The sequence below is a fragment of the Aspergillus caelatus genome (genome assembly GCF_009193585.1).
Source record: "Aspergillus caelatus strain CBS 763.97 unplaced genomic scaffold BDV27scaffold_294, whole genome shotgun sequence".
Taxonomy (NCBI): domain Eukaryota; kingdom Fungi; phylum Ascomycota; class Eurotiomycetes; order Eurotiales; family Aspergillaceae; genus Aspergillus; species Aspergillus caelatus.
This window is the reverse complement of record NW_022475557.1, coordinates 2182-14508: the sequence shown is the minus strand read 5'-3', so window position 1 is coordinate 14508 and position 12327 is coordinate 2182. Positions and strand designations below refer to the sequence as shown.

The 12327-nt window shown below is 47.2% G+C and overlaps 5 protein-coding genes across 5 annotated transcripts; 4 read left to right on the top strand and 1 right to left on the bottom strand.

Moving 5' to 3' along the window:
* Positions 1-158: 158 nt before the first annotated feature.
* On the bottom strand, positions 159-1697 carry BDV27DRAFT_60543 (uncharacterized protein). Its single transcript, XM_032077070.1, has 2 exons — positions 1111-1697; positions 159-1046 (listed from the first exon to the last, which is right to left on the bottom strand). The coding sequence occupies exons 1-2, from the start codon at positions 1565-1567 to the stop codon at positions 889-891; spliced, it is 615 nt and encodes a 204-aa protein (XP_031922038.1). The 5' UTR covers positions 1568-1697; the 3' UTR covers positions 159-888.
* Positions 1698-2751: 1054 nt separating this feature from the next.
* Positions 2752-3867, top strand: BDV27DRAFT_136880 (uncharacterized protein). The gene is made up of 2 exons (XM_032068860.1): positions 2752-2968; positions 3045-3867. The coding sequence occupies exons 1-2, from the start codon at positions 2966-2968 to the stop codon at positions 3516-3518; spliced, it is 477 nt and encodes a 158-aa protein (XP_031922037.1). The 5' UTR covers positions 2752-2965; the 3' UTR covers positions 3519-3867.
* Positions 3868-4296: 429 nt separating this feature from the next.
* On the top strand, positions 4297-8103 carry BDV27DRAFT_60533 (kinesin family protein). The gene is made up of 2 exons (XM_032077069.1): positions 4297-4849; positions 4907-8103. Exons 1-2 carry the CDS (start codon positions 4650-4652, stop codon positions 7734-7736), a joined length of 3030 nt encoding a protein of 1009 aa, XP_031922036.1. The 5' UTR covers positions 4297-4649; the 3' UTR covers positions 7737-8103.
* Positions 8104-8254: 151 nt separating this feature from the next.
* On the top strand, positions 8255-9598 carry BDV27DRAFT_60525 (peptide-methionine-S-sulfoxide reductase). Its single transcript, XM_032077068.1, has 3 exons — positions 8255-8782; positions 8858-9176; positions 9260-9598. The coding sequence occupies exons 1-3, from the start codon at positions 8497-8499 to the stop codon at positions 9291-9293; spliced, it is 639 nt and encodes a 212-aa protein (XP_031922035.1). The 5' UTR covers positions 8255-8496; the 3' UTR covers positions 9294-9598.
* A 905-nt stretch (positions 9599-10503) lies between these two features.
* On the top strand, positions 10504-11841 carry BDV27DRAFT_149989 (uncharacterized protein; the record flags this gene model as incomplete). The annotated part of the gene is made up of 3 exons (XM_032071158.1): positions 10504-10575; positions 10797-11580; positions 11618-11841. 3 exons carry the CDS (start codon positions 10504-10506, stop codon positions 11839-11841), a joined length of 1080 nt encoding a protein of 359 aa, XP_031922034.1.
* Positions 11842-12327: the final 486 nt, after the last annotated feature.

Sequence of the window (12327 nt, the reverse complement as noted above, 5' to 3'; positions counted from 1 at the left end):
GGATTAGTGGGAGGATCCTGTACAATCCCTACCACCTACGGAGCCTATTAGGAGTTCCTCTGAAAATTAGTACATACCTTGTAGATTTTGAAGTTATACGTACAGTAAAGTAATGCATATATGCATATCTGCTCCTATACATTTCTCTACGCATTTTATTTCGATTTAATTCGATTTATTCTTACTTTTTCCTCTACCAGTATATATTCCAAAAGGAACTCCCTCGCAAACCCTTTCCTCTCCCATCAACTAAAGATACATTTTTCCTCTACGGAGTACTATGGATTAATATCCAATATGACAGCGGGACAGCGCAGGGGCCACCCATTTCACCTGACATCCCATACAATTTATCATTGATACCTAAGGCAACGAAAGACCTTTTTATCATAGGTGGTGATTGGTACACCACTTCTCCTCAATTAGTAGTAGCTTCCACGCATTAGGTAGAGTAAGCTACTAGTAGTAAGTCTGTTAGAAACAATATTGACGCCGGTATTTCAGATCCGCTTTTCCCGTTCTCATTGAATCGCTGTTACGACAATCAATGCATGAATTCAGCCTCATCGCTAGGTCACTACAGATTCGGTCCGGAGGGTTATGGCAAGATCCCATCTCAGGGAGCGGCAGCGACTACCTGTGACCCGGCGAGAGCTAGGTGCGTATAGAGAGGAATGGAGAGTGTTGCGTTGGGCCAGTGCGAGGGGGCGGCGCTTGACCCAAAAGACCTTGCCGATTCGGGACCATTGCTTACAGCAGGTTTCCGTACGGTTTTGTGGCCCGGTGGTAGACGGGGAGCACGTCAGCGTGTATCACATCCTATCGACTCTAGACCAATTAGGACATCGGCACAGAGATCACGACTCGTTGGTCAAATACGTCGAATCTTCATTCCGTCTTCGACCGGCGATTTCCCAGAAGGAAATTAACGTAAGCAGGTCGATTGCCCTTCAAAGATTCTAGAGCGTCCTGCATAAGTCCGTACACCAGACTCAGCTTCAGCCCAAGTTTTGTCGTGCGAGCAGCAGTGTAAACATCGTGACGAGCTAAACACAGGCGACGCTTAGTACTTGCTTCTAAATCAATTTATAGCATCAACAAGAAACGAACCTAACAAACTGTAGATGCCAGAGAATGATAACCCAGCTGTCACTGTAGACAGGAAGTCTCTCCGGTCATGCCGGGCATAATCCACTGTTTCTTCGAATAGACAGAATGCAAGTGCACCGAAGCCTAGTTTTAATCCCATTTTCATTCCCTCTTTGACTCCCCCAACAATTGCCGTGTAGTTCTTCGTTTTGTGGTATTGGAACCATCCGGTCGATGTCGTCGGAAAGCGATGAGCGTTCTCGGCACGGAAGCGATATGCTGACTTTTTACTTCCGTGAGACGACCCGATGATCATACCAACTGAGAAGGCCGACATGGCGGTGTAGGGTAGACGTCTTCCGACTTCAATTCCAAGTCTGGGGGGCGCATCCGATTCAAAGAGCTTATCCCAGTGGAGTATCTCCATTAATGTTGTTGAGCCTCGAGGGTGCGCGTCTGATGATTGGTGGGAGTCCATGGTGACAAATGAACTCAATAAGATTTTGTATTGTAGATGTGAATCGGAGATAGTGGGAGATAGTACAGGCTATAGAGCAGATAAGGCGTTATTCAAATTCCAATGAAGCTGGCTCTCTGCGACAACATGGGTTTGTATTGACTTTCCTGTTCTGATTTCGGTCCGACTCAGCGCCGTGTGGCTTAGGTAAGGCTAGCTTTAGTAACTTATCTGCAACCACTTTCACTGGTGAGCGGGCCACACCAACGAGTTATTTTATACTAATATTATAAGAATTAAAATAAGTTATAGTTATATAAAATAGAAAGACATGTTCTGTAAGCCTATATATAGCTTCTATAAGTATATTATTATACTATAGCTAATGATAGTTGAGGTATTGGACCTTAAAAAGTGACTGCTTAGTATGGGATACGGAGGTGGTCCGCTCGTTGGTGTGGCCCGCTCACCAGTGAAATACGTTAGTTAACTCTGTCGTACGAAGTATACAATATATATTATACCCGATATCCAGATCAGAACTCGAAAAGTATTAGGTGGTACTGCAACCGGTCAATCTAGGTGATTGTCTTTGTTCTGAGTAATCTATGTCTTGGAAGAAGGCTGCTTAGTGTAGGATTATTTTGATAGCTACTGTATGATTGCGGTTTAAACCATGGAGAGTTAGGTGGACACTTATTAAGTAATTTGCTTACATGTTGGAGTGTTTCGATTAATTTACTTGATAAGGATGCTCAAGTGGATATGGAATAGAGTATAGTCAATATAAGAAGAAAGGAGGAATACATAAAGCAAGAATAATATTTAGGTAGTTATATACCCTCAAGAACGAAGCAGAACGCGGGCTCATCTCAGAAGTAACACCATACCCTCAACCCCATCCGGAAATAGATATATGTATAGGTCGCTTTTCTCCTAGGTAATACCAACCAATAAAACCCCAATAAGTATACTGTAAACTCTTCCTTTCCCCCCAATATAGCTACTACCATATCCAACAATCTGCGGTGTCCCAAATCCCTCACAAGCCGGGGTATCTGGCAGTTCCTCGTACCTTGCAATAATTTTAGAACAATGATGTATAGCTATTTTACGGGGTACAGGCTAGTTGGATGCTAAGCCTACCAATATATTCTTGGGCTAATATAAACCATCAGTGTGTCAGTGTTCAGAAACATTCAAAGGCGGTCACGTGCTTTCAATAAAGGCAACGGCACCCGTATCGGGAAATCAAAGAGGTCTTTTCCAATGCACCTTTATCCTTTGCTTTAGAATTCGAGCCTGGGGTTACCTTATTTCTAATTTAAACAACTCAGGAGACAACTCAAAAACTGTGGGAAAAAGGAATTCCGGGGGCCTACTAAACTTATCCATCAACAACCAAATCAAAATTACATCATGGTAAGCTTGACTTAATGACTCGCTACCTGTGCGTGAAGAGCGAACACGATTTCGCTGACTTTCTATGATGATATAGTCACAGCCTGATTCTCTAAGTTGGACGCTACTGTTCAAAAAGCACAAGATGACTGTGCTCCTGATGCTCCCACCTTCCGCAACGATTCCAACCGCCCAAGCCACACTTCTTCGAGCCCTTCATTCACGCGGTCTAACAGAAATCAATGGCGACCCGGTACCGGAAGACTCATCAGATATTGAACTTGGTATTGCAGTAGACAAAAATGATCTAGGAAAGGGTTGGACTAAGCTTGAGTTTCAAACGCCGCAGTTCGATGAAGATGAAGCACCAAAACGAGGGGCGGGGAGGAGATCTGCAGCCCCTCTGAGCTTACAAGCAGCTGAAATTAGAAATGGACAGCCAGTTGCTTTCAGGTTTCGGAAGCGCGGAGAGGAAACTGAAACGACTGATGAACTGATTGACCTCGAACTAGAGGACCCTGGTTGGGATGTTGTTCTTCCTAGTTTGGATGATGAAGAGGAGGAAAGTTAAATTAGACCATATACTTTCTATCTTGATGGGTATTTTATTTTTATTGTATTTTTTTTTATTCCATGGGTCTGGCGCAGGGCTGGGACGTGGTGCTATTAGACGGCGTTCATGATCTTTCACTGGGTGGCTGAGAATATACATTGACTTGACACGGACCCTTAGAATCATCTGTATACAATCCTGTAGCCCTCGCTTGTAGCGGTCTGCATATTCTCCCTAGTGCGTAGTCCTTGGTATATCATGCCGTCGGTTTTGTCTGTCTATTTCCTAATAAATGTGGAAATATACTCTTTCGGAGCCATGTTGGTGTGTTATACGTAACATACTCCGGAGAACGGTTGGATCGCCATTTAGTGGATCCTTGGGTGTCAATATGGGGTCAGCTTTTTAATCACCTAGAAAACGATCAACATCTACTCTGTAGGTATAGAGGGGGACCCTCGGAGGAAACAAAGATGGCAAATGACTAGCAAAAAGCACTAAAAATAGATCAAACAGAAAAATCATCTGTGTAACAAGCGCCATCTGATAAGAAAAGGAATCTGGGGTTCTTCAATAGACTGCTACCTACGGAGTATTCTCAATCAAACGTAGTTGGACTATGAAATTGATTAGAATCGAGCGGCATGGATTGCAAGGGATAGCTCCAAGTAAGAACGGACCAATCAGGATTAACATAGTGCGTTGTGTTAGAAAGCTTGGTATGTGGTGTTAGTGGGTGACCGCAGGCAAGTGCCAGAACTTTCCATGGTTTTAGGTTAAGCCAAGGAACACAGACATGCTATGAGCACGCACTAGCAGTCGTCCGGGGCAACGGCGAGTTGACACAACAAGCCCCCGTGTCAACAGTCCCGCAAGTGGCTTGAAGCTCACACTAGCACCTCAGCGTAACTCAACAGGGGAAATTCTGGGGCTGTCGGGAAATAGGTCCACAGTCAACATTCTTCGTCGATGAGCTCGTTCTTCAATTTCTTATCTCTTCGTCGCCTCATCGTTGTCTCGACACGTCGTCGGTGTAGGGCGTCGCTGGATATTTCGACAACTGCCCTCCCCGCGCCGATAATCTCGACCTGAGACTCGCTTTCCGCTTGGAGGGAGGTAACACCACTTTCATATTCGATAAACAACAATATGGCGATTCCAAGTGACGCTTCGTCTATCACCGTTGCAGTTAGAGTGAGGCCTTTCACGATCAGGGAGGCGGCACAGATCTCTAAATGTGAAGATGGCCCTCTCTTTCTTGGAGATGGCTCTTTGGCTGGAGCGCCAACACCAAAGCTCAACCAGAAGGGTATTCGATCGATTATCAAGGTTATCGATGATAGGTGCTTGTGAGTGCAGTGCAAATATGTCTCCGTTCCTTACAATAATTGACCAAATTTCCTTAGAGTCTTCGACCCTCCGGAAGACAGTCCGGTACAGAAGTTCTCGAAAAGTGTTGTCCCCAACGGCAAACGCGTTAAAGACCAGACATTTGCCTTCGACCGTATCTTTGACCAGAATGCCTCCCAAGGAGAGGTGTATGAAGCGACAACACGCACGCTTCTTGACAGTGTTCTTGATGGATACAACGCCACAGTCTTCGCATATGGTGCGACCGGATGTGGAAAGACCCATACAATTACTGGAACGGCTCAGCAGCCTGGTATAATCTTCATGACTATGCAAGAGTTGTTTGAACGTATCGACGAAAGATCGGGAGAGAAAGCTACAGAAATTTCTCTCTCGTACCTGGAAATCTACAACGAAACAATCCGTGACCTCCTTGTACCTGGTGGTAGCAAAGGAGGCTTAATGCTGCGGGAAGACTCGAACAAATCGGTTTCAGTATCTGGGCTGTCAAGCCACCACCCCCAAAGTGTGCAGCAGGTGATGGATATGATCATGAAGGGTAACGAGTGTCGCACGATGTCCCCGACAGAGGCCAACGCCACCTCTTCACGGTCACATGCAGTTCTCCAAATCAATGTTGCCCAAAAGGATCGCAACGCTGATGTCAATGAACCACACACAATGGCAACACTGAGCATAATTGATCTTGCCGGTAGTGAGCGTGCAAGTGCCACGAAGAACAGAGGCGAGAGGCTGTTCGAAGGTGCGAATATTAACAAATCGCTCCTCGCGTTGGGTAGCTGCATCAATGCCCTCTGTGACCCTCGGAAACGAAACCATGTTCCATACAGAAACTCGAAGCTCACTCGGCTCTTAAAGTTCTCATTGGGTGGCAACTGCAAAACAGTGATGATTGTCTGTGTTAGTCCCTCCAGCCAGCATTTCGACGAGACCCAAAACACACTGCGTTATGCCAACAGAGCGAAGAATATCCAAACCAAAGTTACGAGGAATGTGTTCAACGTCAATCGTCACGTTAAAGACTTCCTGGTGAAGATCGATGAACAAATGAATCTGATTAACGAACTTAAAGCTCAACAGAAAGACTACGAGAGAATCGCTTTTGCGAAGTTTAAGAAGCAGACGGAAAAGAAAGACGCAGTGGTCCGCGAAGGAATCTCTCGTATCCGGAATGCTTATGAACACTCATTGCCCGAGAGGCAGGAAAGGACTGCCAACATGATTAAATCAAGACAGGTTAGCCGCAGGATCGGTATGCTGTCTTCGTGGATTGCTGCTTTTGACAGTGTATGTGCAAATTCCGAGAATGAGGAGCCCTTAGCGAATCTCCAGGCCATTCGCAGAACGGCACAAGGTGTTCTCCTTGAGTTGGAGAGTAGTAGGCAGCACTACCACCAACGGCTGGCTAGGAGCACTTGGGACAGAGGCATTAACTCGGCCGTTGAGCACGCCGTTCGTCAACTCCAAGACTTTGGAATCAACGATAACAGTGACCTTGCCAACCTTCATCGCGAAGCAGAGCTCCTGAAATCAAACGCAGAGCGTGATGCTTTTTCGGCGGTAGCAGAACAAGAGAAGGCAGGGGAAGCGGAAACCGTACAGCTGCTGCTTCAGGCTCAATTTGAGGCCATATCTGCAATTGAGGATATTATGAAAATGAGCGAAGACGAAGCTGTTGAGGCGGGCAAGAGTATTCTTTCCAAGATGCTCGACTCGTGCTCTACTGTAACATCAAGTCTTGTAAAACCAGATGGCAGCTTGCCGCCAGCTCAGACATTCAGCCCTTCCAAGGCCATGTCGCCTAAGCCGAAGAAGAGAGTGAGTCTTGCAGCACTCCCTGCTGGCAAGACTCTCGCTGCACCTATAAGCTTGGCACCGACAGCACCTGCCTCGCCCGGCAAGGGTTCGCCCCGACGCCGTAGGTTGGGTGCTGGCCGGAAGAGTGTCACATTCTCACCCAAGAAGTCTCAGGCCAAGTCAACGAAACGAAGCGTACGTTGGAAGGATGACGAGCAAGACGGTTCTTTGGCCGAGTTTCAGAAGACGCCGCAAAAGCCGCGGGCACAACTTTTCCCCGAAGGCCCCCAAGGCAGTCCCTATGAGCCTCCATTGCCTAGAACGTCACCCGTCCCGCGTGGCATTCCAGTGCCCAGTCGGAATATCAGTCCTTCGTATGGTTCTTCACCAGTCTCTGCCCCGCCGGAGCCAACATTGCATGTCCCAAAGAACAACCGATTCAAAGCCGGCTTCCTCTCCAAGAAAACTAGCGGCTCACCAATTGCGCCTCCTCCTTCGACCTCGCTCCCTGCCTCAGACGGTGAACATTCTCCCCTCCGCAACATCGAGAACAGCAGCTTTCTGAACCGCGCATCGGTTGACCGTCCCTCTAGGATCGCGGTTCGTACTTCGAGTGGAAGCTACACCAATAGTCCCGCTTCGGACAATAAAGAAAGCTGGAAGGCAAACAAAGACGACGCCATCCGGATCAGTTCGGCAATGAGGCGCATTTCCGGTGGACATTTCGGCGCTGGTGCTTCTGCCAATTTTCTTCGGGTTCATCGTCGCCGGAGTCCGGGGTCTGCAACCTATGGCAGCTCTCCACCTGAAAACACTATGTTCACTGCGCAGGCAAGAAGAATGGCCAAGGGTGAGAAGGAGCACGAGGCTAAACCGGGCGTTCTGGGACCCCGAACTCTTCCCATTATGAAGAATACCGGACGACGAACCACTTTTGGAGGGGAAATTCGGCCCCGAGACATTAGTCTCACCAGCAGGGACGCTATTCGACTCAGCGCTATGGCAACCCCCAATCTCCAAAGGCCCTCCGAGAGCCTCTATTCCAACTCTGGAGCAGGATTGAGGTGAATTTAATTGCTGATTCAGGGCTTTTCGCATTGCATTCGGGGTGGTGTTTTACCAATACTTGGGAACGGTGTTTGGGAGAATAGATACCATTTGCTTTTTTCTTAACTTATATTTTCGACGCCAACCATGAGGTCCGGTATCCGGGTTATACCGTTCACCTCGTTCTGTTGTGCTGAGAACTTCACCAAATGATTTGGAAACATGCTGGAGTTTTAATTTCTATTCGATGTTCAACTTTTTTCTTTCTTTTTTTCTGTCTCTTCTATGTGTATGGCATATAATGTTTCCGGAACGTGTACAATATCGGATGCGTCGTTTGAAAGGTGTTTCATACAATACGAAGCCAAGGCTGTTGTCTCTACTTTAATCTATTTTCGGTCTCGAGTTCGGCACTGAGAGATTCTAAATTAAAATTAATTAACTAGCCAGGCATTATGTCATTGCGCGAAATGACGCCACTGCAGAAACTCCTCCGCAATCTGACAAATAAAGGAATGCATGCCATAGAAAGAAGTCCGATTTCCCTCCCTCAACATATTTCCTTCTAGTTCCAATGACTAACTAATTATCTAGACTGGTGCTGCTAGAAACTACCTGGGAACTCACACAACTAATATTGAACCTGACAGGTTCAATTTAAACTTGACAGTTGGTTGAATTGTCTCAATAAATTTGCCGGTAACCCTCAGCGGAAACCCTCGAGACAGATTGATTTGCGAAGCAAATTAACTGCTCCAGTATCACGTAAAAAATCAGTTGAATGGCTTTCGCCGCACCCGCGATTGGCTCGACCTTATTTTCAAGAATTTTCCGTCCGTTCTCCACCAGCGCTCCATTTCTCTCTTTAACACCTGAATCTGCATCACACAACATGTCCAACAACACGCAAATCGCCACGCTGGCAGCTGGATGTTTCTGGGGCGTCGAGCACCTGTTCCGCAAGAACTTTGGTAATGGGAAAGGTCTCCTAGATGCGAAGGTTGGTTATTGCGGTGGATCGATGGCGTCGCCCTCGTATCGGGCTGTGTGCACCGGAGATACCGGCCGTAAGTATTAATGTCTATACTTCGTTACAACCTATGAAGCTAATCGAGGATGATTTTTTCTTTACTATATGCTAGATGCCGAAGCGGTGCAGGTGACGTTTGACCCCTCCATCGTTACCTACCGTTCTCTTCTGGAATTCTTCTACCGCATGCACGACCCCACCACTTTGAACCGCCAGGGACCCGATGTCGGCACTCAGTACCGTAGCGTCATCTTCACTCACGGAGACGAGCAAGAGCAGATCGCCAAGGATGTATCAGAGAAGGTGAGCCAGGAGTGGTACAAACAGCCTCTCTCCACGGTCATTGTGCCTGCCGGTCAATGGTGGGATGCGGAGGAGTACCACCAGCTCTATCTGAACAAGAACCCAACGGGCTATGAATGTCCTGCTCAGTATGTTATGAACCGATCTCTGAGATAGGATTTTTTTTTTTTTTTTCTTGTTAGGGGAAGTCAAGAGCTAATGTTTCGCGCAGCTTCGTGAGACAGTTTCCGCCTCTTTCCGCCTGACTGGCGACGAAGATATGAGATATGAACTTCCAAAATATGTCAGCCTTGATGGTCTTGAGATGGTCCGGCTGAACTAGTGCCATCGCTGGGATGTTTTACAAGATAACTGCTTTGCAAAAAGGCGCAGTTTGCACAGGACAAGCTCGTTTGTTTCTGGCATGTATATTGATGGGACCCGAGATGTGTATTATACATCTCTCAAATATCATTCAGATATCTCACAAGGGTGTTTCCATGTTGATTTCATGGTATCCTAATTCTTCACAGAGTTATGTAAGAAAAAGAGGGGGAAGGTTGTCTCCTAGTATCATATGGCAGTGTGCTGAATATTAAACACAAGTGCTACCCTACAGTAAAGAAAGACAACCGTACATAGAAGAAGAGATATTATCAAGTCAATAATTTATTCTAAGGATATAACACATCATTCTGACCACCATTGAGGCGGGTGAGAAATATGTGAAGTCCGTTATATAGTAGGCAATGGCTTTCCTGTGGTTGTCTTCTTTGTTTACTACGATATCAATTCACTCATTCAAGTATGGACTCAGGTGACAACTCCCCTCCTCTGTCCCAATGCAGACACACTGCTTTCTCTCTTTTCTTTCCGCCATCACTCCCTACTTCTTCCTCTCCCATCCTTTCTCAAGGTATCGCCTCTCTTCCTTCCCCTATCAATCATCGCCCACTCCCTGTTTCTTCGATCGTTAGTACTGTCCAGAGTTCTCTACGGAAGTGTGGTCTGTCAAAAGCATTTGCTCGGTGTTCTAGCAGTCTAATAGTCTAGCGACAACAGAGCTGAGAATTTTGAGCAGAAAGGCTGTTTGACGCACTTTCTGTAGCGGACTGACTGACGGTATCCCACATCCTTCCAATACACCACCTACCCGCGGCAACTGCCTTCTTGGGATCTCTCATCGCCATCAGTGCCTTTGTTTCTATACCCACCAATTTGCCACACTATCTCCCGCAAGTATTTCCTCGACGTGTGTTCAACCTGAAGGCCAGTCGACAGAGCCCTAGGGAGGCTTTGAACGGTATGAGACTCCATCGACCTCGTCGTACCCGCGCGTATCCATCACTAATTCTGACCGCGCTGGTAAGGAGCCCTCAGATACTCTTCCACGAACACGAGTGCCCTCCAGGGCACTATCTTATCTATTGAGAAGGTTAGTAGCAGCGGCTCCGTTATATCAGGTTGGGTCCCGTCATGATGGCAAGCTACTCTGTTGAAGCAGCCATGGCTGAGGCCCTGGGTCACCTTAACCGCATCGCATGTCATGTAAGCGTCTCTCGCACCACAGATGAAATTATGGAAGCCACTGCTGAGTGAACAAGTTCCGCAAGCACGAGCAGCACAATGCTGCAAATGAGATTGGCAAACTGAGCATTATGATTGTCAATGTCTTCTCCGAGGCTGTTGAGCATATTCCCACTAGCGAATTCGCTGATGTGGTAAGCTGCTCTACCAACATCCTGACACAGGATTAGTCTCAGTAACAGAAGCAGGCTACAAACTGCCAGAACACCGTGAGTAATCACAATATGATTCAGCAACAAGCTGTCGTGGCTCTCATGAACGAGGTCGAGAAGGAAAAAGACAGCATCACCTGTCAAACCAGCGCCTTGCAGAATACCCCGTCTGACGCCCAGCTCCCAACGACTGGAAGCTGGGCTCAGGTCGCTGGTTCTACCTCAAGCCTTCCAGCCCAACCTCAAGGGGTGGGTCATTTCATGGCTCCGTTGTCCATGGGGCCGGCCGCTTTGTCCAAGCAGAGCTCGAACAATGACGAGAATGGCGATACTCGAATGCCAGGAATCTCGGACGTCGCACTTTCTGCATCCATGTTTCCAGAAATCCCAGAGGCCAAGGCAGGAGTCCTTCGTATTTATGGCAAAACCTCCAAAGAGATCATTCAGTATCTTACTACCCGTATCCATGAGGGTCCATTACAGGACATCCGACTTGAAACCAACGGAAGGACGCGAGTGACCTTCCAGCATGCGTCTCAGGCGCTTGCTTTCCTGAAGTCTAACCAGGAGATGGAGCAAATGCTTGGCTACGGGCGTTTTGGGTGCGGCTACCGCGTTGAATTGGTTGAGATTATTGATTGGAACGACGACCACCGTCGGATGAACCAGCCCATCCGAGAGCGTCGTCGTCTGTCATTCGCAAGGAAGCGGCTCTTCGCCGACAATATGTCGCCAGAAAAATGGAAGCAGGACATCCGTACTTTGGCTGGACCAGGGAATATTGATTTCCTCTGGGTCTTTAATTCTGGTAATGGTGAGTTAGTAGCACAAAAACTATGGGTCTCCTATAGACCAAATCCCAGCTAATCGGGCGGTAGCAACGGCTGTCTTCACGAGCACAACCGTTGCTCGCAAGGTTTTGGAGGTGTTCAACCGATGGAAGGACGGCCGAAACGTCTACAGTGGGGTTTCCGTCACCTACTCGTCGGACCCATGCGAGAAAGAGTTAGTTTTGGTCAAAGACACCGTTCGCCCCAACATTGCCAAGAATTTTGTGAAAAGACCCATTCGATAGATGCCGGGCTGCCGTTGAACGGATGGGCAGTGCTTCGAGCCACTGTTTCATCTCAACTGCTTTAAAATGACATCACATCAAGTTAGGCGCGCGGAGAAATCTGAAGAGCGGAAGATTTTCAAATATCGTGGAGTGTAACGTAACGACAGTATGACGTTATGATACAAGAGAAGTGGTCTGACACCTGTGATCCTCTTTTCTTGATTTTCGGAAATAAAAAAAAAAAAAAAAAAAAGAAGAAGAAAAGAATGGGGGGGAAATATGAAGGTAAGGGAAAGCAAAGGGATAATCAACAAGGGTGAACTGTTTGCGGGGTGTTGGAACTTTGTGGAATGTTGTCCAGGCGATTCGAGCAACGTGGTACAGGTGCCACACGATCTGAGCCGTAGCAAATGGAGTGGAAGCACGAGTGGGATTGTACGCATGTCCGGAAATGTCAGGTTGTGTTTAGATGTGGCCTCCTGTGGATGAGTTCTGTTTTAGCCA

Coding starts and splice junctions, on each gene's coding strand:
- BDV27DRAFT_60543 (XM_032077070.1), bottom strand. CDS start 1,567: ATGGACTCCCACCAATCATCAGACGCGCACCCTCGAGGCTCAACAACA. Junction 1,047..1,110: donor TGGCATCTACAGTTTGTTAG/GTTCGTTTCTTG, acceptor GCCTGTGTTTAG/CTCGTCACGATGTTTACACT.
- BDV27DRAFT_60533 (XM_032077069.1), top strand. CDS start 4,650: ATGGCGATTCCAAGTGACGCTTCGTCTATCACCGTTGCAGTTAGAGTG. Junction 4,850..4,906: donor GTTATCGATGATAGGTGCTT/GTGAGTGCAGTG, acceptor AAATTTCCTTAG/AGTCTTCGACCCTCCGGAAG.
- BDV27DRAFT_60525 (XM_032077068.1), top strand. CDS start 8,497: ATGGCTTTCGCCGCACCCGCGATTGGCTCGACCTTATTTTCAAGAATT. Junction 8,783..8,857: donor GTGCACCGGAGATACCGGCC/GTAAGTATTAAT, acceptor ACTATATGCTAG/ATGCCGAAGCGGTGCAGGTG. Junction 9,177..9,259: donor GGCTATGAATGTCCTGCTCA/GTATGTTATGAA, acceptor TGTTTCGCGCAG/CTTCGTGAGACAGTTTCCGC.